The sequence below is a fragment of the Lepidothrix coronata genome, unplaced genomic scaffold, assembly GCF_001604755.1.
Source record: "Lepidothrix coronata isolate B3197 unplaced genomic scaffold, Lepidothrix_coronata-1.0 Scaffold51, whole genome shotgun sequence".
Lineage (NCBI taxonomy): Eukaryota > Metazoa > Chordata > Aves > Passeriformes > Pipridae > Lepidothrix > Lepidothrix coronata.
The window spans coordinates 5,407,868-5,433,838 of NW_016690231.1; the positions used below are offsets into that span (position 1 = coordinate 5,407,868).

General features: G+C 48.1%; 2 protein-coding genes across 5 annotated transcripts in view; one reads left to right on the forward strand and one right to left on the reverse strand.

Annotated features, from left to right (window-relative positions):
• The first annotated feature begins 1,894 nt into the window (after positions 1 to 1,894).
• RILPL1 (Rab interacting lysosomal protein like 1) overlaps positions 1,895 to 25,971 on the forward strand; it is a 31,593-nt gene continuing 7,516 nt past the window's right edge. Inside the window, exons 1-8 of one of the 4 annotated variants that reach the window (XM_017815465.1) lie at positions 1,895 to 2,330; positions 5,563 to 5,713; positions 10,669 to 10,787; positions 11,945 to 12,172; positions 14,671 to 14,843; positions 15,373 to 15,465; positions 18,647 to 18,734; positions 21,121 to 23,889. In XM_017815465.1, the coding sequence (XP_017670954.1) occupies positions 2,034 to 2,330; positions 5,563 to 5,713; positions 10,669 to 10,787; positions 11,945 to 12,172; positions 14,671 to 14,843; positions 15,373 to 15,465; positions 18,647 to 18,734; positions 21,121 to 21,126 (1,155 nt within the window). In that variant the 5' untranslated portion in view covers positions 1,895 to 2,033 and the 3' untranslated portion in view covers positions 21,127 to 23,889. Of the gene's footprint in view, positions 2,331 to 5,562; positions 5,714 to 10,668; positions 10,788 to 11,944; positions 12,173 to 14,670; positions 14,844 to 15,372; positions 15,466 to 17,759; positions 17,836 to 18,646; positions 18,735 to 21,120; positions 23,890 to 25,971 lie in introns of those variants that run through there. The other 3 variants (XM_017815466.1, XR_001874925.1, XM_017815464.1) reach the window with 3 other exon arrangements.
• On the reverse strand, positions 23,881 to 25,908 carry SNRNP35 (small nuclear ribonucleoprotein U11/U12 subunit 35). Its single transcript, XM_017815470.1, has 2 exons — positions 25,894 to 25,908; positions 23,881 to 25,423 (listed from the first exon to the last, which is right to left on the reverse strand). The coding sequence occupies exon 2, from the start codon at positions 25,418 to 25,420 to the stop codon at positions 24,623 to 24,625; it is 798 nt and encodes a 265-aa protein (XP_017670959.1). The 5' UTR covers positions 25,421 to 25,423; positions 25,894 to 25,908; the 3' UTR covers positions 23,881 to 24,622.

Here is a 25,971-nt window from a genome sequence, read left to right on the forward strand (position 1 = left end):
TCATGAACGTGGCTGGATAAGAAACTTTCTGTGCCAAGTCGTTTTCAGAGATCAAGCCAACATCAAACCTACTGCTTCCCGCAGCACAAACTGTGCTGGTTTTTCACCTCAGTAACAGTTTTAGTCTTGCCACTCTCACATTCCCCACTTTGTTACATTTCTCTTCTATGTGCACTTGTACATAACAATGAACTCATGTGATGCTGAATTCTCATGGCATAAGCTCTTTTTCTCCTCTCTGACATGGCCAAAACGTTGATTTCCCAGCAGAGCTGCTCCCCTGGGGCACTGCAGAGCCTTCTCCAAACGTTCTGCTCAGGCTCCCCCTCCTCACACGTCCAGAAGCACCTCTGCCAGGAAAGGATGACTCTACCATTATTCATCCTCCTGCTCTCTCTGGAACTTTGTGCAATATCCTGTGGTGCTCAACTTTGGGAATGAGTTTCATGAATGATATATAGGGAAATACTCTCACTGGATATCACTGATTCTTGCTGTAAGTTATGCAGTTGAATGCCAAGCTCAGGTATTTGGGGACTGATCTGTTGCTCTCCTGGCTGCCCTGGTGCCTCCTGGCAGCACACAAGAAACATGGATATTTTGTACCTTGTGATGGAAGGAGATTGTGACAGAATTGTGCGGAAAAGTTGGTCTGGGTGTCAGAGTGTTGCACTTCCCATCTTTCATCCCTCCTGTTCACCTGCACCTGCTAAAAGTAGATAATTAATGGTGTGTTCACAACATACAGTACATCTCAAGTCATTCCAAGCTTGGCTTTTGCAACTCCAGTGTTATTTCTCCTGACTTCGTCCCAGTGTTTGACATTATTCATCGTATCTTGCCCAAAATAAAATGCATTATTCCTACTCTGCACACAGCGAGTGGCAGGATTGGGACCTAAAAATATTTCCAGGCACATTTAACGCATCTTTTCCAGGCACATTTAATTTATCTGTAAAGACTCATCCACAACACCTCTTCCTAAACACTAGAAGAACATCTAAACATGCACAGTCACACCTGAAAGCAAAAACACTGAAAAACTTGACCAGAAAAACACATTTTGGTTTAATTTTAATTATCTGCAAGCGGATTCATGCCAGCAAACTGCTTGTACGTATAAAACCCTCCACTGATCCTCTGGACACGTGCACAATAAAGACTCTGTTACTGTGCAGAGCGGGGGCCTAAAACCCCCAACGATGAGCAGCTAAACCCCCCTAACGATGAGCTGCCGTGTGCGAGCCCCTCGCTGCGCTGCAGAACGGCTCGTTCACCGCATTCCACGTGCCCGCAGCCACCCATCGCCTCCATCCTCTCCTGGAGCCGGGGAACATCTTCCCCCTTCCATCCCGGTGCTGGGACGTACTTCCATCGCGGGGCACTTAACTTCGGGCACTGCGCTCGCTGTTGGGCACCACGGACACCCCGGCGCGTCCCTACCCATGCTGCGAACCCGCCCCAGCACGGGCGGGTTTGAGCTCTGCCCCCCCCCAAACCGCGGTTCTCTTGCCCGGCACCATGAGCCCTCCCGGCGCTGCAGCCGCTCGGCACAAGGATGGATGCTCCTCGCTTGGCGATGCTCCTCTCCCCGGGAAAAGCAAAGCCCCGCGGATCAGGGACTTCCACAGCTCCTCATCGCGGCGGGTCCGGCACGGGTGGAGCCGCGGGCACCGGGGACAAGCGAGGGTACGGGGACAAGCGGGGGGACCGGGGACATCGGCGGGGACCGGGGACATCGGCGGGGACCGGGGACATCGGCGGGGACCGGGGACATGCGCGGGGCCGCCCCCGGCCCGCCCCGAGCCGGGCATTGGCCGCGGGCGGCGGGGCGGAGGTGGCGGGGACGCCGCGCCCGCCTCCCGCCGCCGCTCCCCCAGCGCCGCCCGGCCAAGTTTAAACACCCCCGGCCGAGCCGCCCCGGAGTTCGCGGGACGTGCCGGGGAGCGGCTGCCAGGGGGGCCCGTCCCGTCCCGCCCCGCCCGGAGCGCCCCCGCCGCCGCCTATGCGGGAGCCGCGGGGCCGGCAGAGCCATGGACGGCGGCGGCGGGGCCCCGCCCGCGCTGGAGAAGAACGCGGCGGAGCTGACGGTCATGGACGTGTACGACATCGCCTCGGCCGTGGGGCAGGAGTTTGAGCGGGTCATCGACCAGCACGGCTGCGAGGCCATCGCCCGCCTCATGCCCAAGGTGGTGCGGGTGCTGGAGATCCTGGAGGTGCTCGTGAGCCGCAACCACATCAACCCCGAGATGGAGGAGCTGCGCCTGGAGCTCGACCGCCTGCGCCTCGAGAGGATGGACCGCATCGAGAAGGAGCGGAAGCACCAGAAGGTGCGGGCGGGGGTCGCGGGGACGCGGCGGGGCAGCGCTGCCCCCGCAGAACGCAGCCGGTCCGGGGGGAGCCCCCCCCCGCCGCCCAAACCCCCCGCAGCCGCCGGGAAAACAAAGAGGGAGCCGGGATGCCGGGGGGAACGGGCGGGGCACGGCCCGGGCGGGCCGATGCTGCCTTAGCGTCGCTGAGGGTTTGGGCGTGTTGTTGTTTTGTGTTTCCTTCCCTCCTGGAAGTTTCCTCCCTCCTTCCCATTCTCCTCCTCTACCCCAGCATTTCCTTCCCCTTGTGTCTCCCCGATTAGGATTCCTGCTCCATCCCCTGTCCTGACGAGAGGGTAGTGCTGCTTCCTGCTAGGCCAGGAAAGGTCACTGACAAGAATACACTTTCCTCTCCGGAGCTGGGAATGATTTAGCACTCTAGTTTTCCTGGCACGCGCATTGGGTAGGCAAGTCATAGGAGAGAGATGGAGGACCAAGTGATTTCAGGGCAGTGTTAGAGCTGGAGAGTGAGGAAGAGCACTCTCCCAAATTCCTGCTCCATCCTCTGATGGCAAGATGTCCCTTGGCTTGTTCTGGGGAGGTCACGGTGTTCCCCGACCCCACTCCCATGAAAGCCCAAGGTGGAGCTCATTTCCCGTATCCTGTTACCCTCCTGTGGCAGGACAGCACACTCCAGTCACTGCAGTGGCAGATCCAATCTTTAAACCATCGGGATAACTGATTTAAAGGAATGGTTATTCCGGTGACTGTGCTAAATCATCACTGCTGCCTCATGCCATTCCTGCTCCCACACATGGAAGCAGAGTAAGCAGGAGACAGAATTTCTGGAAGAGAGACCCCAAACCTCAAGATTTGCCTTTAATTTAAATAAATTCAATTTTTATGTTTTTAAATGAGTAATCTAGGGGTCTTTCACTTAGCATGTGGAAAATCCAGGACAATCCCTGCAACATTTTGCAGAGGAAGTCTTAGGGCAATGTCTCTGAAAAGGATGGTGAAAGATCTTTAATGTACAAAGCCTTGATAAGCCTCCAGAGTATGAAGGAAGGAGGTCTGGAGAACAGATAAAGTGTGTTGGATATTTCCCAAATGCTGCAGAGTGAAGTGGATACTGAACTGACCCAGAGTCATTGTACAAGTTGTTCTGTGTAGATGTTTCTGAAGTTCTTGTAAGTGTTAAAAAGTTTCCTAAATGTGTCAGCTGATCTCCCTGAAGTGAAACACCTCTGCTCTGGCAGCTTCTCTGAGTCCTGAAGGGGCTCAGGGAGCGTTCAGACAATGCACGTGAAACTTTGGTGGAACCGTATTTTAACAACAAAATAAAGTACAAGATACATACATGTATTTTTTTAATCAACTTGATTCCCAGTGCACCGGGTCCCTGTAGAACTGTGGTGTGGCATCATCTCTGTTCCAGTGTGAGGGTTTGCAGAGTCTTTCACAGGGCAGGCGCTGATAAAGCGCAAAAAGTCAGACTGGGAAATAGTTCTGGCCCAAAAGCCTCAAAACCCCCTACCCAGACAAGCTTTTAGTGACCCTTGCAAGCATCAGTTTATGAGATTTTAGCACTTAAACTTTAAGTGTAGATCTGTTTTGCCTATAAACCTGGCTTAGCACCCCCTGCCTGGGGTTCCCTGAGCTGGCAGCAATTGTAGATTTGCCCTCTCTGGCTGGTACTTCCACTAATGAGGAGTCAGAAGTTAATCTCTGCTCCAATTCACTGGGCTCTGCAGTAACAATAAATAACAAAGTTTGCCTGGGCAAACCTTAGGATAGCTGTGTGTTTACAGTGCAGCCACACCTAAATGATACAAGTTTAGATATTTGGGGAGATTTTGAGCATTCTGGCTTGGTTTTATCTGTATTCTCATAGCTGATGAATGTGTTGTTTTTATTGCTAAAATAGGTCACTGCGTTATTTTAGCTCCAGAGTTGTAACAGGCAGCATCACTGTAAATAGTGCAGGTGTTTGGCAATATCAGTTTCATTACAGATATGCTTTTTTCTCAAGATAGTTTTAAGCAAAATAGGTGATTAATGACATTTTCTTTCCTTTTTAATAGTTAAACCTGCACAGCTTACCACACCTTTATGTAACTCATTGTCTCTTTGCCATACAGTGTTTTCCACAGAAATTTTAGCAGCAATACAGTAATAAACGCCAGGATAAAATGGCATTTGGACCCAAAAGTCACCAGGAACACGACTTCCCATTATCAGAGCATACATTCAAAGCAGAGAGCTGTCCTTTAATCTCTCAGCAGAGCTTATTTTAGCCTGGAGCTGCGCTTGGCTGGGTTGTTGTCTGAATGTGTTTTGTTGATAGGTAGGAAAGGGGCCTGTGGATGGATGTGAGAGTCAGCAGTGACTCAGCCTGGCTCCAGGGATTTGCATGGAGCTTTTTGTTCGGAGCACATACGTGAACACGGAGCAGGGAATGCCCCCCACTGCAGGAGTGTGAAATACAGAGAAGCTTTTGGAACAGGCAAGGCTCTAAATACAACTGTTTTCCTTGAGGACTTTATACTTTTTGTCCTAATTTGACCTTTGTGAGGATTGGTGACAGCTGCTCTTGACACGGAGTGTCCCGACAAATGGGAGCTGTTTTGCCCGGCCCCACAGCCGCTAACACAGATGCCACTCAGACATTCCAGAGGGAACCATTTGCATAGGAAGCACCACGGTTTGGGCTTGTGTTTACCACGTGGATCAGGAGCTCTGGCCTTGCTGCACTGGATCACACACATTAATTTACACTTGTGTTTCATAACAGAAATTTAGAGCAGAGACGCTGCTGGGTCTAACCCTGACTGCCTGAACCTCACTGTGGGGTGGGTTTGGGGCATTTGGAACAGCTTTGCAGCTGCTTCCTCGGATGCAGAAGGGAATTGTTACTTGTGTTTGGTTGTCTAACACAGCACCTCCTTAATCTGCTCCTCACAGCAGAACAGGGCGTTAAGGAGCCATCCTCTGGGTAACTTGCATGGCACAAATGTTTGCACCAGGAATGATCTCCTCATGTATTTACATTCAGCATATCCCAAAAGGGCACTTGGATGATTAGTTTCCTCATGGTGGCATTAGAAAAGCGGATGTCTTCTAAGAAACTCAAAGTAGCCTTATTTAATTGTTTTCCATAGGAATCATAGTAGGATTGTTACTGTAAATAGTCCAGTCAAAGACTCTTAACGTGCTTTAAAATGTGAATGTATTGTCCTGGTCTACCCTATAGGAATTAGAACTGGTGGAGGATGTCTGGAGAGGGGAAGCACAGGACCTTCTTACCCAAATTGCACAGCTGCAGGAGGAGAATAAACAGCTGATGACAAACTTGTCTCACAAAGACATTAATTTCACAGAAGAGGAATTTCAGAAGCATGAAGGCAAGTTTGACACTTCAAATTCAATACTTGCTTTGTTATAAAAAGCAATACCTTATCAAAATATTTTGACTGGATATTCTAGTGTGGTTTTTTCCCTTGTAGATTAATGCAGGTCTGGGGTTTGGAGTCTTGTTTGTTTGTTTATTTGGTTTTTTTACCTGAATAGAAAAATCTCTGAATACATGATGACACTGAAGACATGATAAGAGGCAAAGGTACGAACAACTTTTGTTTATCTGAGAAGCATCTCTGAAAGTAAAGTCTAGATACACTTTTTGGTCTATCACATTTTAGTTCTCATTTTGCAAAAAACACTCTTAAGCCCTGCTTATGTTTTTTCATACAAACAGAATAATCCATTCAGTGTGTTTATTTCACACCATCATGCACAGAAACAAGTGCAACTGTTGATCCATTCAGGAGAACTGTTGGTAAATCAAGATTTCTTTGTCTGAACTGTATCAGTCCCTGTATGGAGATATTCTAGGAGAAATCACTATATTCTGCTAGAAGAGGAGACACTGGTTTTACTTGGTTTACCCGCTTTTAGGCTTCCCTCACTTTTTTGGGACTTACAGCCAATTAAAATAAGTGAAGAGATTTGTAGTCCAGGGAGTGGGTGAATAATGAAGAGCTGAAACAACCCATTTGAGGGCACCTTCCTTGCAGCAGAAGGAAGTACAAGACATACCTGCAAGTGCAGCAACTGAAAAAATTGCCAGGCTCAGCTCCCACCTACAGCTCAGCCAACAGCTCTTTCCCAGGAGCAGAGGAACAGATTCCCATTTGCTCCACTGTTCCCAGCACAGAATTCGAGATCCCAAGTCCCAAGTGTGAGTGCAAAGTGACAGGCCAGTCTGAAAACAGAGCACCCAGCTGAGCCACTGCAGCTCTCCAGTAAAGCTTTAGGAACAAAGGGATATCCTTTTCCAGACACCAGAGGCTGGGATTAAGTGGAGCTTTGCTGTAGGAGGATGGCAGTGTCCCACACTGTGGAAGCTGCACTTGCTGTCACCCCGAGGCTGAGCACTGCACTGCTCACCTGCCCTGGGGAGAGCACAATGAAACCTTCAAAAAGCAAAAATTGTTAAACCTCTCAAGATGACCACTTTTGAAAACCAAATGCAATGCTTTCAATTTAGGAGTCAGTGAGTGGCAAAGAAGCAGCTCAGCATCAGGCTTTTAAACTCCCGTTTAAAATTCAGAATGGCAGCAGTGAGTCATGGGCCGGTGGAGACTGACATCTCGTTATAAAGAACCAGCTTCCCCTTTGTTTTCTTTGCTTTTTTTTTTTTTTCTTCTTTTTCCCTTCCAGGGGCTATCTAGCTCACTGCAGCTCATGTGCTTGCATTTAAATATAGCCATACTCCTCACATCCAGCCAGCCAAGCAAATGCCAGACGTGCTTTTCATGTTATTTTTACTGTGTCAACTCAAGTATAACAACACAAACAAAACCCATAAACCCATTCCAGAATTCAGATTCTGGGATCACTGATATTCTTCAACCAAAATCATCAGTTTAAGTCAAATCACATTAATTTATATCAGCCTGATCTTATTATTGGGATCTATTATAACAAACCCAACTGGTTTGCTTTTAGAAAATGTTGTCATTGATGAGCAGGGATAGATTTGTCTCAAATGACTTGTTTGGATAGTGTCAGCAAGCAGTCCTGCTGCTCTTTTGCAGTCTCCATCCTGTGATGCCTCCAGAGAGGCAGGTTTTCAAGCTGAATACTGTGTTAGCTGGTGCTCTGCCCAGACTCCGGTGCTCCCACCTCAGCATGGTTTAGTATTGTGCTCATGTCTCCCCTCAGCACTGGCCCCAGGGATCAGCAGCTCCTGCTTACTCACCACACATTTTTCTAGCACAGGCAACAGAGGCCACTGATTTGGGTGTGCATGATCCAAACAGTCTGAGCAGAGCAGGGTTCCTGTGAAAGGACCTGTGGCACAACACAAACCACACAGGAGGGGTTAAAGATGACTCTGTAACAGCCATTAATGCGACTCCTCCCAAGCTCAAGCTGGGCACTGCCTGGTGGTGCTGACTGAGTGGAATATCCCAGGAAAATGCCACAAGCAAACTTGATCCAAGTGTGTCAGACAGGACGAGCAGGCTGTGTGTCAGTGCAGCAGGGAGCTGCTGTCTCAGCCTGGCTGTGGTCGGGGACAGGCAGCAGTTGTGTGACCCTCCTGTGCTGCAGAACCTACAATTCCCTTCAAAAGTGGGGTTGAACTTGGTCCAAGTATTCAGGTGGTGGTACAGTGTGCCACAAGCCCTGCCAGGCACTTTGGCCTGTCGTGAGAGATGTGTCAACACAACACTAAACAGATCCCTAAGCATAAAGGATGGGGGGTTTTTCCTTTTTTTTTTTTTCCCCCAGTTTCTTTTCTTTTTTCCTTTGGTGTTCCCCTCCTGGCTGCTTTCCTTTCTCCTGCTGGAACAATGCTATGATCACAGCAATCCACAGGAAGCTGCTCATAGGATGTGCCTGGGGAAGCTGGCTGGGTGTGCCATTTAAGATCTTGCAGTTATTAGAATTTGAATCATTTAGAGATAATTATTTTACATTTAGGGCATTTAGTGATTTCCCTCTCCTCCTTCCCAGTGCCTGAGGAAATGGAAGGAGATGTGACTGTTTCGCAAACGCTTCCCACCTTTCCTTTCTCCTCCTCTTGAAATAAAAATCATAGCAATTTGTGCACACAGTTGAAGTTTTTTAGGTTCACCAAGTGTTAGGGAGAAAAATGAGCCCAGTGGGAGGAAAAGTAGTCAGCACTGAAATGGTACTTTATTCTTTAAATAGCACCTGCTATCTAGAGATCTCAAAGCCCCTCACAAGTTCTTATGAATAGAGCTGCACTCACTAGTCCTGCCTCCTTCTGGGTGAAAACACCAGTCTAAAGTGTCACTGCAGTTCCTCTACTTCAAGGCAAAGTTTGGGGATTTTTTTGTTTTTAAATAGAGCTGAGGTTTCAGGCCCCAGGCCTGAGACTGGCAGCAGTGGGTGGATCCAGGAACCTGCAGTGAGTTTTGGGGACACAGTGATGTGTCAGACCTGTGTGTGACAGGAGAGTTAAGTAGCAGGATGTCCTTGTCCTCCCTGGTGGGTATGAGCTGGTACCACAGCAGAGAATCAAAATTACCCTTCAAAGAAATAGAACCCAGAGCACAGGGATGATAAGGACCACGGTCCAGAAATAGAGCAGGAAAATGCACCACAGAATTAAAAGAGATGAGAATGTAACACTAGAATGAGAACACCATGTCACTGACTGTTCTTGTCTGGGGTTTGACAGGAACATGCCTTGTGAACCAAATTCCCAGCCAGCCATGACCACCAGTCCTTTTCCCAGCAGAGCAGTTCCCTGTTCTCTGCAGTTCCACAGCTTGGTCCTTTGGCAGTGAGGGATCAGAGCTGCTGTATCCCCTGTTTCCCTGGTACACACAGGAGCCCACAGCTGCTGCAGTAGAGCACAGCCACCAGTTACTCCCTGTCTGAGGTTTGTCCTGCCCTGCTGTGTTATCCATCAGTTCTCACTGTAGCTGACCTGTGAGCTGGAGTTCCTACAGGCATGCAGCCAAATTCTTTTACAGACCAACTCTGGATTTCTCTGATGAGGGAAGAACAAAACCAAAAAGTCTGAGCTGATGTTAGAAAGTAGAGACCTGCCTGGCTGCATGCATTTGATGCACAAAGAGCATATTTCTGATGTGGGAACTGCTTTACTATATTAAAAAGGAAGAGGCTTTCCAGCCATTCCAGAGTGGAGAGTGAATTATCACCAGCCACAGTTCATAAATGCAAGAAGATGAGGACCTACATAATAAAATACTTTGCCAAAGGTAACAGAATTAGCAGCAGCCCCTGGATTTGAGTTCCTGCCTGGGCTGGGCTTTGGCCAGAGCAGACAGACACTGCCCTGGTCACAGGTTTCATCTTACAAGGATGTTGTGCAGTGTGACTTTATGTGATAATTTAGGACTGTCAGACCACACGTCTCTGTGCCACTGTCAGGGAAGGCCAGAGCAGGGGATTCATCATCTCACCAAGTTAAATCCTCTGCTCTGTGTCTGCCCCAAGAGCCCATCACTGCAGTGCCAGATCCCAGTTATCTCCATAATGGCACATGGAAGAATGCTTCCTGTTTTGTGGTTTCTGACAATTCCTAATGATTCACTGGTCAGATTTCAGGTTAATCTAACCCTTTATTTACTTTCAGACAGGATAAGTGTTGGATTCTTGGCAATGTTCAGAACATCTTTCACTAGTGAAATCCCATGTAGTATTTTTCTCTCAAGTACAGTTATTCTAAAAATGAATCATTACACAATAGGATGGTGGCAAAACATGAGGATAAAATATGTGAGCATAATTCAGATTAAAGTTCTGTTCTGGGTTCGAGGGGGGGTACCCTCTGAAGGTCCTGCTTTCACCCAACACAACACTGAGTTTCAACAAAAAAATCATTCTAGTCCAGTGCTCCTCAGCTGATTTAGATCCAGACACTATCCACGACAGTGACTGTTGTTTACATCTTGCTGAGGATCCAAACCATCTTTTTTACAATTTTCACAAGGCCTTGGCCAGCTGATTCCACGGATTTTCACACAGATAACTAAGCTCCCTGAGGCATAATGTGAACATTGATGTAAAACTACTGAGGCAGCAACATGCAGCAGTGGCACTTCACTGTTACAAATGTTTCTGAGGACTCTGAGTTCCTTTTTTAAGGAGTTTCTGTGCAGTGGCTTTATGGAGCGGATTGTGTTATCTGTGTTCTCTGTTACCCTTGAAGTAACCTTTAAAGCATCTTCCAACAGCTCTGTAATTTTACCAGCAGGCAACTGCCAGAGTCTTTACCTAAATATCTCTCACTGCTATTGTTCTCAGCCTCAGCAGCTTCTAAATGTCCTTGGTTTGTTTTCTGTGTTTGTTTTTCAACCAGGGATGTCAGAGAGAGAGCGGCAAGTCATGAAGAAACTGAAGGAAGTGGTTGATAAACAGAGGGATGAAATCAGGGCAAAGGACCGGGAACTCGGACTTAAAAATGAGGATGTAGAGGCTGTAAGTGGCTCTTGGCCTTCCTATTTCTCTTCTTTCTCACCCATGCTTCCATAGCCTCGTTTCAAGTTTGAAGTTAATGTAAAAGTATAAGCAATGCCAGATTCTTAGTCCTGCAGCTGAAGTGTCCAGCAGAGCTCTGCAGTGCCCAGAATGGTCAGGCAGGACAGGCTGCAGGGCACACACACCGCTGTGTCCTGGGCCAGACACTTGGCATGGGAACAGGGCAGGTAATTTTCTCTGGCTGCTTGAATGTCTCTCAGCTTTGGCAGTGCAAACTCAGCACCCTGTGCCTCACCCAGGGATCCCTGCTGTGGGTGAGTGGGCTGCTGTCTGTTTTGCATATTCTGTCTGCAGAGGTGGCAGCAGGGACTCCACACACACATTCCCACTGCAGGGATGCTGTGTGGATTACCTCTGCATGGGAAGGGGCTGGGAGGAAAGGGCCTGAGCTCAGCCCAGGTCACTGCTGCCAGCAGTGACCTTCTGTTCCAGGTTTAGTCTCAGATGAATCACAGACTCCACGGTGACTCCAGGATCACATGACATCTTGGCACTTTCTGTGTCAGGAGGAATGACTTCCTCACCCATATTTTGCTTCCCATCCTCACACTGCCTCATCTCCCTAGGCCATGGGACTTTTCTGCCCTAGTGAGGGCCAGGCCTAGGTGATCTCTGCTCTGCCCAAGTGCTTCCTGAAGGTGCTGCAGCCCTTGGAACTGGGGCTGTCCATACACACCCAGCAGGTCACATCCTGCCTTGGGAGGGCCCCAGAGCTCAAAGCAAGGGACTTGTCACCTGAATACTAAGGATTCCTCTACCTTGTCTCTCTTCTACTCTGGGTTAAGATTTGATCCAGAATTCCATAAGCCACCCTATCCTTCAACCTGGCTTTTTTTGAAACTATAAGAAGTGATGGATTTGCTTTTAGCTGGAGAATTCCCTGTCCTGTGGGAAAAATGCCTCTTTCCTCTAGAACCTAATTAAATTTGGGTGACTGAAACTGTAGCAGGTAATTAGATATTCACAAACTAATCTGGAGCTGAGGAGAATCTTCCAGATTAAATCCAACCCACTATTTCTCTAACGTGATGTTTGGGACTTGGCCACCACAGCTGATGGCTGAGGGGACACTGACCTCTTGCACTGATGTTTTACAGCTTCAGCAGCAACAGAACAGGTTAATGAAGATTAACCACGACCTGCGGCACCGGATCACGGTGGTGGAGGCTCAGGGGAAGGCCCTGATCGAGCAGAAGGTGGAGTTGGAAGCATATCTGCAAACCAAGGAGCAGGAGATGGGCAGCCTGAGGGCAGAGCTGGGGAAGCTCCGAGAGAAACTGCAGGGTGAGGACAGTCAGGAGAGCCAGAATGGGGAGGAAGTGAAGGTAAGGGGCACTTTAAATCACTTTTAAACTGGCTTTTAAAAAGCTTTGGACTCCATACAAAGTACCTCTTTGGATAAAGATAAATGGGATTGATACACACCAGAGGCAGTGGTGGGACTTGAGGACAGCACTTTGTGTTCAGGTGTGACATGAGCGATGTCACTCACTGCACTGTGCAGGAAAGACCCTGTCAGGGTGGATGATGATCCAGTGGAACAAACCCCTCTTTCCTAAAGGAGGGAACCAGTCCTGCAGAAGGCAGAGTGGCAGCACAAGTCAGCAGTGAGGGAACAGCTCTCCACTTAGACTTGGCTACTCATCCTACATCTTTTGGGTCACACACTAGAGAACAGAGTTTGCCAGATATCAGAACAAATCTTTGCTTCAAAAGAGAGTGTGAAACACCCACTTCACTGGTAGTGGGCAGAATATACATCAAGAAGCAGAGGCAGAGGCTGTGGGGTACCTTGGTCTCCCCCTGGAATGTGAGAGCCAGCCTTGTGTTAACATGTCTCTGCTGAATTGGCCAAGCACTGCATTAATGATGAAAAGAGTTATTTCATTGCTGTTAATTCAGCCAGGACACCCAGCTTTGTAAATGGGGCTGGGGAGCCCAGGCCTGGAGCCAGCAGGAGTGAAAGTGTCCTCAGTGTCTGGAGAGAAAGGATTCATTCTTCACCTCTCCCCAACTCATCAGTTCCATGGCAATGGCAACTCCTCTAATTAGAGCCGTTCCCGCTCCCTTTGCCAGGGCAGTGCTCAGACAGGAATTGCAGTGGCAAGCAGAAAGCTGGAATAGCTGCATGTTCCTGAATGGACATTGCTTGTTGGCTTCAGTCAAGGACACTTGTGTTGGCTACAGGCTGCTCAGTCTCTGCTGATTTGAGTAAAATCTAGCAAAAATAGCTTATTTGGGGAATGGTGTGGGGCAAATATACAACCAAAACAAGACACATCAGCTCAGTCCATAACCTAGGGAGTGAAGAGGAGGAAAAGCGTTTGGGTAAAGCTCTTGTTAGGTTGCATCAATCTTTATTCCCTGTAGTCTGTGCAAAGGAATGTGTTGGGATGAAAGGGTGATGAAACAGTGCCCAAGTGAGCATCTCTCTACTGCCTCATCCCTGCAGGACAGAGACTGCAATCCTGCTCTGGGAATTCCCATTGCACCAACCTGAGCCAGGTTCCACCTGAAACCACGGATAAGCAGATGGCAAAACTGATTCACAAACACAACCTTAAAAGAGGGTGGGATCAGGCTTTAAAAAATGGACTGTTTAGGAATTTCAGTCCTTAGCTCCTCAAATTTCCAGCTTGTATCCCACACAGGAGCTCGGAGACTCTGATCTCTGCATCCTGCAAGGAGAGCTGGTGGCTGACCTGGCAGCTCTGATTTCCTGTGCTGGCCTCTATCAGTCCTTGCAAAAAGCAGCACATTTCAAATGGACTTTGCTACATTTCAAATGCACTTCTGTGGAACAGAGTGTCCTGCATTTATCTGTATTGTTATAAATCCTGCAGCATTTCTAATCTAAAGGCTTGGAGCTGCTCTTCAGCATCTCAGTTCCAAGCACCCTTGTCATTAACTGGTCCTCAGCTCTCTGTGCAGCCACTGAGTGGAACAACAGTAGAGGACCTGAGTGATGGTCTCCTGTGTGCTGTGCTTACACAGACCACGTTTTCACAAGCAGTTTGTGCCACAGAGTTCTGAGCAAGTGCTAGAGGGGACAGGAAGCAGCCCCAGAGGCCTGGGAATCCAGACATGTGCCTAGAGAGCAAGGTCTGGCTTGTTGGGAACCCCAGAAACTCAGTGGTGGGAGATAAAATTCCTCCAAGCTCCCAGTGAACTCTTCTTAGAGGACAAGAAGAGACAAGGGTACAGGTGTGTAACCCCCTCATCTGCAGCTTTCTTCCACTTTGTATCCAGATCTGGTGCTAACACCATTCCTGCTTTTTAAATGAAGGCATTAGAGGGATATAAACGTAAACCTCCACATGATATGTTTACATCCAAAGGAGCCATCTCTTTGAGGGAGGAGCTGGAAGGAACTGTATGACCTTTGCTATGGTTTTTTTTTCCAGTGTTTATGTAAAAGGCTGATGTTTGATTTACCTCATTTGTTAAAAGAATGAATTCTTAAAACTGGCTTGTTTATCAAGCATTGGACATTTTCAGTGGACTTTCTGGCAGGAATTTCTCCACAGAAAAGCTTTATCACCTCTAAGGTGGCTCAGATTGTCCAGGCCTGCCCATCTCACCTGTCCCATGTGCCCAGGGAAAAACAAAGGGATCAGATCCCTGAGCTGTTCTTGCTGAAAGTCTTTAACATGAAAAACAAATTCCTGCTACACTTTTTTTCCTCCTTCCAATTTCTGTGTTTCCCTTGAGTGAGGATTTAATAGGGCTGAAAGGAAGAGGCTGGGAATATTCTGATAAATACTTCAGACTCCTCCAACCTGCACTCACATGATGAATTTAAAGCCCATGTTTCACTCCCCAGGCAGAACCAAACAATGATGACTGTCTGTCAGAGTCAGAAAAGATGGCACTGGACTTAAAAGATCCGAATCGGCCGAGGTTCACCTTGCAGGAGCTCCGGGATGTCCTTCATGAGAGGAATGAATTGAAATCCAGAGTGTTTTTACTTCAAGAGGAGCTTTTATATTACAAAAGGTAGGTCAGATCCCCTCTCCTGTTGCATGAAATGCACAGGGGAGCCATAGGGCAGGTCTGAAAACAATAAATGTGCTCTGAAATAGTGTCCAACAAGCTCTAGTTTCTGCAAAGGCTTAGGTAGTGATTGCGGGGATATGGCTTTGGTTTGGTCCTGGTACCTCAAATTTGGGAAAAACCATGTCCTTCCCTAACTCTCAGGTTTTCCCTGAACCTTAGAAAGATTACAAACATTTAATCCTTTTGAACTTCAAATATGAGGATAAGAGCAGGTCTATAATGAAAATCCTAGATGTTTTATTCAATCCATTCCTCTTCTCCCTCTCTTTGTGACAATGGGAAGAAAATATTGAACAAAGAGCCAGTTCTAGATGCTGTTCCTTTTTGAAGAGAAAAATCTTCAGTTGATTTGAATGAGTTTTGAACAGATCCTTTTGCATTCCTTCATCACCAGTACCACCTCAGATTGAATTGTAGACCTTAAAGTGGCTTGGAAGGAGAACATTAATTATCTTTTCTTTCTTTCAAGTGAGGAAATGGAAGAAGAAACTAGACCTCCTCAACCTCCTCCCATAATTCAGTCAAAACCCTCAACTCAACCTGAATCTGGAATCAAACGACTGTAAGTAGCATATTTTCTATGGATACTGGGTATAGTCTGCAAATACCGAATGTTTCTTATGGGTAGGACAATTTTAAAGACTTTAAAAATTAAGATAACCACATTCCTACTGTATATGGGAGAGACATTGAAGGAGCACTTGGCTTTGGCCAAAACTTGTGCCTGGATCTGGGACAACTTTCAGTCTGGGATTATATTTCCCTGTGACCTCACTGTGCCCATTTCCCTGTTGATCAAAGCCTTTAGACCCTGAATTGCATTGTGGGAGCAGCACAAAAACCTTCTGTTTGCTGAGCAAATTCACTGCTGGAGAGGATGTATAAAAGAACCCCACCTTCTCCTGAGGTGTTTCATGTTGCTGTCTGAAACCAAAGCTCACTGCCAGAGGTGTGCAGTTACCAGTGCATCACTCCATTAGGAAATCACAGGGTTAACCAATCCATTTGTCTGTGGAAACTCCCTCCTGTACATTTATTTATTCCAGATTAAGTCTTCCACCCTTATAGCAAACAACTCTTTGGATTTTTGTGCCGCGGAAGCTTAACTTTTTTAACAGCATAAATGATTTTGGAACAGGCATTTGATTCCACATAAGAAGCTCTTCCATCCTGTCCCCAGTCCTTGTTCAGTAACACCAGCAGCCCTGTGAGAATAAATTCCATTGGAAGATCTGGACTGACCCAAAACACCATGAAGTCAGGAGGGCACTGTTGATTATTTTCAGTAGATTCCAACTTCTGCCTGTGCTCAGAGAACCCTTCCTCTCACATGACTGGGAAATACACTTTGAGTTTGGACTTCAATTTTCATTCTGCAACTGTGATGGTATAAAAATAGTAACTTTGTGACACAAGATCTCCACTGTAAAGCTTCTCTTTCCTTTTACATTTATTTTAGTACTTTTTAAAGCTGGGAATGGCTGGTTTCAGCTCATGCAGTTTGTGTTTGATTTGAAATGCTGCCTTTGATGAAGCAAAGGCAGCATAAAAACGTAAATAGAGGCTGTAAGACAGAGCCCATGTTGGTGAAGAATTAGCTTTGACTCTGCCTAAGTTGAAATGACTTCTTTTAGCTGTCATGCTCTCTGCTCTCTCTCTCTTTAGCCATCATATTAAATAAGGGAAGAGAAAACTGTCTACCTGAGTAATCTGAAGGGTGACAGTAGTTTTCATGTTTGTCTTATTCTTGCAGCCTGTCTGGACAGGATTTGTCTGGTCTGGGTTTATTTTCTTCCCTCTCCCCTCTCTGTGTGTTGTCAACAGTGTCCTTGTTAGATGGGCTTTAAAAAGACAGGAAATGTCACTGCTGGGAAAAGCAAAGAACCCAAATGTAGCATCTCTCCTGTCCTGTCGTGTCCTATCCTGTCCTGTCTGAACCCCTCCTGCCCCACTGCAGTCCCTGCCTGCTGTGAGGTGTCCAGAGCTCCCTTCTCCCTCTCCCACCAGGTTACCTATGGATGCCTGGGGAACAAACACACTGGCACAGAAACTCTCTGCACCTAAAGTTGTGATGAAAACTTGGAGTGCTGCTGTCTTTGTGCAGAGTGCCTTCACAGAGCAAAGTGGGGTTGTTTTTCCCTCTGTTTCAGACTTTTCTTCCTGATTAAAGCTGAAGTACAAAAACAGGAGGCCCTGTTGGTCCTCTCACGGGAAGTTTTATCCTTGCCTGTGCGATGTGCCCTTTTTCCCTTCACCACACAGTGTCTGAGGGAAGGAGCCACGTGTAAATGCAGCCTGTGCCATCCAGGATGTGCTCAGGTGATTCTCCGTAAAGAAAGGAAACCACAAGTTACAGAAATCAGCATTTTTTTCTGTGTTGGCTCATTTGGGGCAAACTCTGAGTTCTATCTCCAAGTGACTTCTACATTTGTCTCTCCCGCATCACATGACAGTTTTAATGAAATAATGTAACCAGGAGGCTTTACTGAGGAGGAAAAGTCCAAGGCTTAAAAATGCTCCCTCTGTTTGGAGCAGAAAACGCCCTTTTGTTTTCTCCTTAAGGCTACGTGCTTGTCTGTCACTGATGTCATGCCTCAAACAGCCAGGAGTTTTCTCCCTATTCTCATACTCTACAAAAGCCGGTGTGTGTGTGTGTGTGTGTGAGTTTTGCAGCTCAGGACGTGGCACATGGCATAAAAATAGAAATCCTGGCTGCTGCCAATGATCCAATGGTGTTTGCTCGTTTGGTTTTGGTTTTAACTTCAGAACAGGAGTTAGGGATTGTTGGGGAGAGCTGCTTTTGGTCACAAGTGAAATGTCTCTCGTGATTTCAACCTAATCTTTAATTGACATTAGTCCACAGTTCAAAAAATTATTTGGCACAAGGGAGAACCTGTGAGGAGAATCCTTAGGAAAGCAGAGGGTGTTGCAGGTACGGTGGAGGTGTGTTAGCAAGGGGGGTGTGGGGCTGGCTGGGCACAGAGCTCTCAGTTCTCTCAGCCTCTCAGCTGCATGGATTGTCTAATGCTCAGTAAGTGCTGAACCCTCACAAAGAGCCAGTCTTGCTGTGAGCAGCTCCCCAGTGTCCCTGCCAGGGCAGTTGCAGGGTCTCCCTTCAGCATTCAGTGCCTGCAGTTGGCATCTTCCTGCATGTGGAGCAGTGCAGGTTCCTTTGGAACAGACACACAAGCCCTTTAACCACCGGGATTCTCAGGGGGTTATTTCAACATTTCACCTGCAATGTTGGTTTTTAACTTGAAACTGTAATTTCTGTAAATTCTTTTAACTGTGATGCTGGTCCTCTAACCCTGTTTTCCTGTGAACACCCAGTAGTCACAGCAGAGTTTTGTATTCCTTAACATGCACCTTCATCCTCCATTTCATTGTGTCTGTGCCTGTTTGTCTCTTGGGAAATGAAACGTGCACTCTGCTCTGCATTGCTGGAGGTGGTAACACCCTGATGGAATCCAAGCCAGGTTGCAGGCTGCCTCACACCAGAAAAGTGGTATCTTTTAAAAATCCAAAAGCAATTGGAACTGTTACCATGGCTGGTTTTTCTAAAGGAGAGTTTTCCCCGAGGAAGAGCTGTCTTGGGTGATGCAGATCTGCCTCTCCCTGTCACGTGTCCTGTGTTGTAATTCCAAGTAACCCTGTGTATCATGTTTGCCTTTTCTTTTTAATGGAATGCTTTTCTTTCCCTTGCTCCAGTCTCACCTCTTCTGTGTCTGTACTTTCCTGACCAGGATCTTTACAGCCATAATGCCCATGGTAGCAGCTGGATTGATTCCAGACGATCCCACATTGCAGCCCATAAGAAGACTTGTGTCCCTTGTAGGAATTTTTTTTAAAATGCTTGGTACTGTGGTTTCCTCCTGCATGACCCCCTGTTAACACTCACTGCTGGTTGCATTCTCCTGGCTGCCTGTGGGATCCCAGAGGATCCAAGTGCCCATCAGAATGACCAGTCAGTCCTCGACTCATCACAGTCCCCAACTCATCCCCAATATTGACATTTTATCCCCTTTTACCTTAATGTTACCATGCTAAACCAACCAGTATTCCTCGGGAAATTGGTGCAATATGCAGTTTTAACCAGCATCTGTTAATTCTGCTTCCTAAGCGTGGCTACTCCCAGTTCTCTCCAATGCCTTTTAAGAAACTCATTGCTAATGATTTGTTACAGTTAGTTGGAGTTACAGAATGGAGTGGCTGATTTCTACATTAATTTCCAGTGTTAATTACAGGCTGTTGCTTCCATGTCTTTCTATCTATGCCCTGTATATTTTGTCTTCAATTATGTATTTTGGAATAGAGTGTACACTCCATAACCCATTCTGTCATCCAATTCTTGGCTCTCCCTGGAAGATGTACTGAGAATTGTTAATGCAAAGTCTCTTTGCCTTAGAACTGCCGCTTTAGTGATCTTTATATTTACAGCACTACCCCAGTGTTCAAATTCCCTTCCTCTCCACACAGAAAGGCTTTTCCCAAACATCCTCCATGAGAATTTTCTAGGCATAAACACAATTGTCATTGTTTCAGGAGGAATTTAAAAAGCTGAACCCTTTAGGGATCCTACAAACATATTTTTCTCTTGCTTAATTTCATGGTAAAGTGATAAATTGCTGAACTCTGACATTTAAGACTTGCTGCATAAACACAGCAGTCCTTTGTGTGGCCTTCCAGACAGTGACCCTGCCCAGGAGCACACGTGTTCAGCACAAAGCCTTGGTCACTAAAAACTTCTTCTATCAGCTGGAAGTGGCTCTGGCCCTGAAAAGACATTCCATATGTGTGTGAATTCATGGGCTCCTGGGATGGAGGTGGTAGAAAAGTATGAGGTTAATTAAGTGCCACAGACTTCCTTCACTATTAAGGCTGCACATTTGAAGCCAGGAAATGCAAAAGTTCAGGTCCTGCTGGCAACATTAATTGTCTGGCATTGCACTCGTGTGGTGTTTTGTATCGCTTTCTTGTCAGCAAATAATTCTTCCTAACATTCTCAATAATTATCATCACACTTACCTGCACATACTACAGGATATTTTTCAGGAAAGCTGCCTTAAACCTCACCCGACACAAATCCAGCCTCCTGTGTGACTGGAGACATGGAAGGCAGAATTCCCTGGTCTGCACAAGGCAGCTGGGATGGTTGGGATCGTGGTGCTGAGAGGGATGGAAGAGAGAGTGGGAGGAGGGAGAACACTGAGGATGGTGGGGCGTGAACTCAGGCTCGGGTTTATGCCCTGACCAATATTCCCCCACCTGCCAAAGCTGAGTTTATATTTGCACAGTCCCTGCCTGTGGAAGCATTTAGAGTTCCTGGCCTGGATCACTGTACCTGTGTTACACTTGGTACAGTGCAGCCAAAACAATCTTTGCCCCCTGAAAGCAAAAGGATGCTCAGCCAAGTCAGTCCTTTGGGAGCTGGAACCACAACTTTTGCATTTCTCAGCAGACCCAAACACTGCACTAACACCCCTTGTGCTGAACTCACAGCAAATATTGACTTTGCCTAATCAAGTAACTTCATCCCATACAAATAAAACAATACTAAGGATTTTCCCAACTGTATTTTTAGCTGGCAGTTTGTTGTTGTATGAAGTGGCTGTTGGTTCATGTACGTCATTCTCTGAGAGCACCAGGCCGTGGGACAGGGAATGACGTGCACACTCAGGTGCATTTCTTTAGCCTTCATCCTGCAAACCCTTGTGCACATTGGTGCCTTTATTCCTTTATTTTTGCAGGAATCAAGTCTATGTATCAAAATCTGTACACTGGGAAAAAAAAATGTGAAGACTTATTTTCTTATGAATAAGATCCTTTGACACCCTTCAAAAAATTTCTATACACAAATACAGAGATTTAATGCAAAGATACCACTTTACTTATGCCAAGGAACTAACCTGTACTGTGTTGCTTTGTTACCTGAGGGCTGGGGAGGGGGAATGTACATCTGAATGGTACCTGCACCTTGTAGAGTCAACAGCATTTAGAGCTCATCTGAAGCTTCCTCAGCCAAACTGCTCGAGATTGCAATGACTCCACTCCTAACAACATCCTGACTGCGCTCCTGCAGGCTGCTCTGCCTTGAGTTTGTGCAGACGCAACAGATTTTTTTGCTCTGTGTTTGGTTGTGTATCTGGGGGGGGTGTTGGAAGCGTTTTCAGGATGGTAACCAGTCTCCTTTCTTTTCTTTCCTCTCCCCTGCTGGAAGGTTTAGTTTCTTCTCTCGCGACAAGAAACGTTTGCAGGCGTCGCAGAAAAATGTCCACTTCCAGGGAACTTTTGGAGAATGGTCAAATTCAAGTAGGGATGACTCCTACATGGAACAAGGCCAGGAAGCCCTGCAGCACCTGTGACTGAAGCCCTGAGGTGTCCTGTTTGCTGCAGTAGATCCGACAGAGTCGTGACAAGAAGCTCCTGTAAAGCACCGCGGCAGCTCGTCACTGGTTTTGCCTCGCACACCTCGGGGTTGTTCCAGACCCTCCCAAAGGGATCCCTCGCTGTTCACTTGGGGACTGTTTGCTGCAAACAGAGCCCAAGCTTTGTAGTAACAGTTGCTGCCACCCTGGGACGTGGAAGCTTCTAGATGACTTGTTTTGTGCTGAATAACAAGTCCACGGTCTTGTTCTTGCATTAACTACAGTAACACAAGCTTCTTTAAACCAAAAAAGGACCCGTGCCATTATTAGAAGTTTGTTTGCAGTGTACAGTATCTAGTACAGGGCAAAGACTCTTCCACCCTGTTTGTTAACACTATTGGTTGTTTGCTTTTTATTTCTGTGAGAATTTTTTCAAGAGGGACACGACAGCTGGACACCCTCCGTGGCAGCCCAGAGCTCTGCTGTGTCCTGTCAGTGCCGCTGGCATCGGCATCCTGCGGAGGAACCCCTTGGAAACCCACCTGGCACAGTGAGAAACTGGAGTAGCCTTGAGAGGGACAGTGAGTGTACATTTCCCTTGTGCTTATAGTGCCTAAAGCATGAAGAACCCTTGTATGAGGTGAGCGTGCCTTGTGTTTTGCCATGAGTTCTGCAGTATTAATGGAATACAAATTGCTTACAGGGAGGAATCCTAACTCTTGGATTTTTTCCTTCTTACTGGGGACTTCCCCCCAGAGTAGCAGGCAGCTGCTGGAAAGGAATTAGAGCTTTCCCACAGAGAGGTTTTTAATTAAGTCACACTCCATTTTCCTGTCTAGGTAAAACTGCCCAACTTGAGAGGGACACATGTCCTCAGCTGGCTGACACGAGCTGTTAAACTGCCCTAGAGATGGCCCCAACTGCAAACTAAACACTAAACTCCGTGGGAGCAGAGGAATGAATTCTGTGTGCAGGCTGCTCCCCTGGTGTTGGCTCATGTCTGGGCAGCCCGTGTTACTGGGCTTAACTTGCCAGCCCAGCCCAACTGCCAGGGGCTGGGATTTAATCTGCTCTGCAGTCGGATTGTGAGAGCCCGGGTCTGACCGAGGTCAGACTTACAACACTAAAACCCCACAGAGCATAACTGTTGTGTCCAGCCCATGTCAGAGCATCCCCCCTGCACCACACACTCCACGGGCACCCCCTAGGTGGGAGAGGGCAAGGACAGGGCTGAGGGGTCTCTGTGTTCTGGAAGGTCTGTGCTGGGGCACCACTGCTGCTGAGAAGCATCTGGTGGTGGCAGGGCCAGGGGCAGCTCCTGCTCGTGCAGCTCAGTGCCAGGGGCTGGAGCTCTTGGTACCACCCCCCCAGCAGCTCCACCTGCTCTGTAAAGAGCCTCCTCTCAGGAGTGGCACCAAGGATAGGAAATACTGCTCAGGCTGGAGTAAAGCTCCAACTGCTCCAGGTACTGAGTGCAGGAGGAACTGTTGAAGGACTCCTAGATGGGTTTAGTGCAGGCTAGTTGTTTTTATTACAGGGTGATCCAAGACTGGATTCTTTGATGTGTGTGAGCACAGCAAATGGTTCTCAGCCTGTCTGTAGTGAAAGCCTGACAGGGAACTGTTCCCTCTGTGCTACTCTGCTCCTGGCTGCAACTGCTTCATTCCAAACACAAATCTTCCATATGTTCTAGGTAGGGAAAGTGTTTACTGTGCCCCCCTGGTGCTCCTGCAGCTTGGGGTGAGGGGGACATGTGGCCTTACATGAGACACCTGCATTAGACACAGTGATGGCAGCGGATGACGCGGGAATTGGGCAGATGAGCTTTTGCCCAGTTGTGTTTTGGTAACACCCGTGAAACAGCAGCACTTCCCCCACTGAGTGAAAAGCAATTCTTAAATGGGGGGAGTGTCTTAATTTAATGAGACTTAAGTTGCCAAGATCTGAATTCACTTCTAGATACGAGAAAACCAGAAGTCCAGTTCCATCCAGCTGTTGAATTGTGAGTGACCCCGTGGAGTCTCTGCTGGGCGCAGTCCAGTCGTGTGGCACATCCAGAAGGGATGCAGTGAGCAGAAACAATGCCAGAGTAAGCACATCCCTTTGGAAATGAGCTGAGAGCAATGAGCTGGGATAATGGAACTGCACAGACTGAGCCTAAGCCTGTGCTCCTGGTGCAGTAAAGCCCGGCCCAGAGCCCGGGGCACCACTGTCAGGCCAGATCTGCAGCAACATCAAAGCACAGCACTAAGCAGGACAAGCTTCCCCCACTCATCTCTGTAGCCCATTACCTCAAAAACCTCATTAGTTCCTCCTGACCTGCTGCCATTAACCACTTGTTGTCATGTTGGAAGTGCTGAGTTCACAAGTGCCATCGGGAAGGATGGCCCAGAGGGAAGCATTTGTAAAGATTTTAGATCTGTCATGTGTTGGTCCTCTGTATTCAAGTAACATCTGCTTTTAGAAAAGGGGCCAGGATGGTGGCAGGTGAGGGGTGTCACAGTCCTGCCTGCCAAGTGCAGGATCAGACATTTTATGGGTTGGTTTATTTTATTTTTTTTTTTTTTGGTTGGACAGTAAATCATTTTAACAGTTTAATAAATATTTCTGAAAAACACGTATTTCTGCAACAGTTGTGTCCTTTTTTTTTTTCCTGTGGAAAGTTAATACCATCCCTTCTTGGGGATGCAGCCTGTGGATCTGTCTGTGTACAACTCTTCATGGAGATACAGCGTCAAACTGGGCAAGGTTTAGGACAGGGCCATTCAAAGGCTTACAAAATATAGTTTAAAATATGTTATCTATCTGGCTTATGATGACAAAGAACATGACAGAGCCCTTTCTAGAAAGCACTGTAAGCTCCCCAACAGGAGATGTGTGTCTGTACATACATATCCTGGCTCTGAAAAAGGTGCTTGACATCTGTTTTCCCCAAATCAGCAGCAAACCCACTTTCCAGAATGGATTTAAACCCTGTGCAGGCAGGACTTCACTGGCAGAGAGGAGAGAACAGAGTGGGTGCAGCTGCAACATTTACCCATGACACCATCCCTCAGTGAACATCCATGGATTCATCAGGAACATGAGGCATTTTCTGACCTGTTTACTGCTCTGTGGTGCACATTCCTTGTGTACAAAGGAGTCATATCCTCCCATGACATACAAAATGGATTGGTCACATGCTTCTCTCTCACCTGGCAGGACTAATTAAGGACACAGCACCACTAAAGGTCCTACCTGTCCAGCATCTTCAAGAAAATGAAGTCACTTTCTTTCAGCTTCTGTTTTGGGGCCCATTTTTCAGAAGCTTTAGTTTGTTCCTGTATTTCCAATAAGTGAGTGTTTCATGGTCACCTATCTGTACTTATCATCATCTCTTTGCTTCTTGGGCTCTCTCTCCCTGCTCCGGTCTCTATCCCTGTCCTTCCTGTCTCTGTCCTTCCTGTCCCTCCCTCTGCTCCGCTCCTCTCTGGAGTCCCTCTCTCTCTCACTGTCGCCCCAAGCCCACGACCGCTCCCTTTCTCCCCAGCGCTTGTTCCTGCTCCTCTCCTGGTCCCGGTCCCTCGTTCTCCAGTCCCTCGTTCCCTCACGAGACCAGTTTCTTTTCTCCGATGATCCTTCTCCATAGAAATCATTTTTCACATTCGGCAAATTGATGGGCTTTCGGAAAGGTCTGTCCCGTCCTCCGAACCGCAGCTGCCCGGATTCTTTTTTGCCTCCAAAGCCACCTCCGAGCCTCCGGGGAATCCATCCTTTGAGAGTCCTTTCCAGCTCAAAGTCTACAAAGATCTCATGCTGGTCGATGACCAGCCTGTTGGCGTCTCTGTGGGCCTTCAGGAGCGCACGCTCCTCCTTGTACTCAATGAAGGCATAACCCTTGGAAAATCCCGTGACCAGGTCTCGAACCAGACGGATCTTCCTGATGTCTCCATACCGGGAAAAGACCTCCTTTAACTTCTCCTCTGTGGTCTGAAGGTTGAGCCTCGCCACGAAGAGGGTGAGGTGAGGATCTCCCGTGACTCCCTTGTTGGGCACGTACCGCGCCAGCATCGCCCGCCAGATGGCCCGGTCGTGGGGCTCCTCATCCGTGCCGTCGATGCTGCCGGCCTTGAGCGGGTCGTACTCCTTCGCTATGGGGGCCCAGTCAGCCATGGCCTGCTGGGGGAAACACACGTCGCACAGGCTCACAGGAGCAGGCACGGGCTGTGCAAGGAGCGCTCCAGCCTCGATGTACTGTGCCTTCATTCAAAACTCCCCCAAAGAGAGATAAACGTAAATAAAGCGGCCGCGTGGCTGTTGTCTGAGTTCCCTCGCGGGGCAGGGCCGTGCCGGGAGCCGGAGCCGCCCCCGACCGTGGGGAGCCCGCGGGCCTGGCCCGGCCCGTTCCCCGCCCGAGGAGGCCCCTCAGCCCCGTTCCCGCCGCCGCCTCTCCCCTCCCCTCCTGTCCCGGTCCTTCGGGCCGGGGCAGCCGCGGCCGCTCCCGCCGGGCTCCATTTCAGCCCCTTTCCCCGCTCCCGCCCGGCCGGAGCCCTCCCGTCCCCCGGCCCAGCCCCGCTCCCGGAGGGCGCTGCGGAACCGGCTCGTTGCCGGCTCCCGGGGCTGACCGAGGGCCCCCCGTCTCTTACCGGCAGCGGCGGGCGGGCGGTGCCTCCTCAGGGGAAGGGGCAGGGCGGGAAGCGCGGCCGGGCCGCGGCCACGGGCCC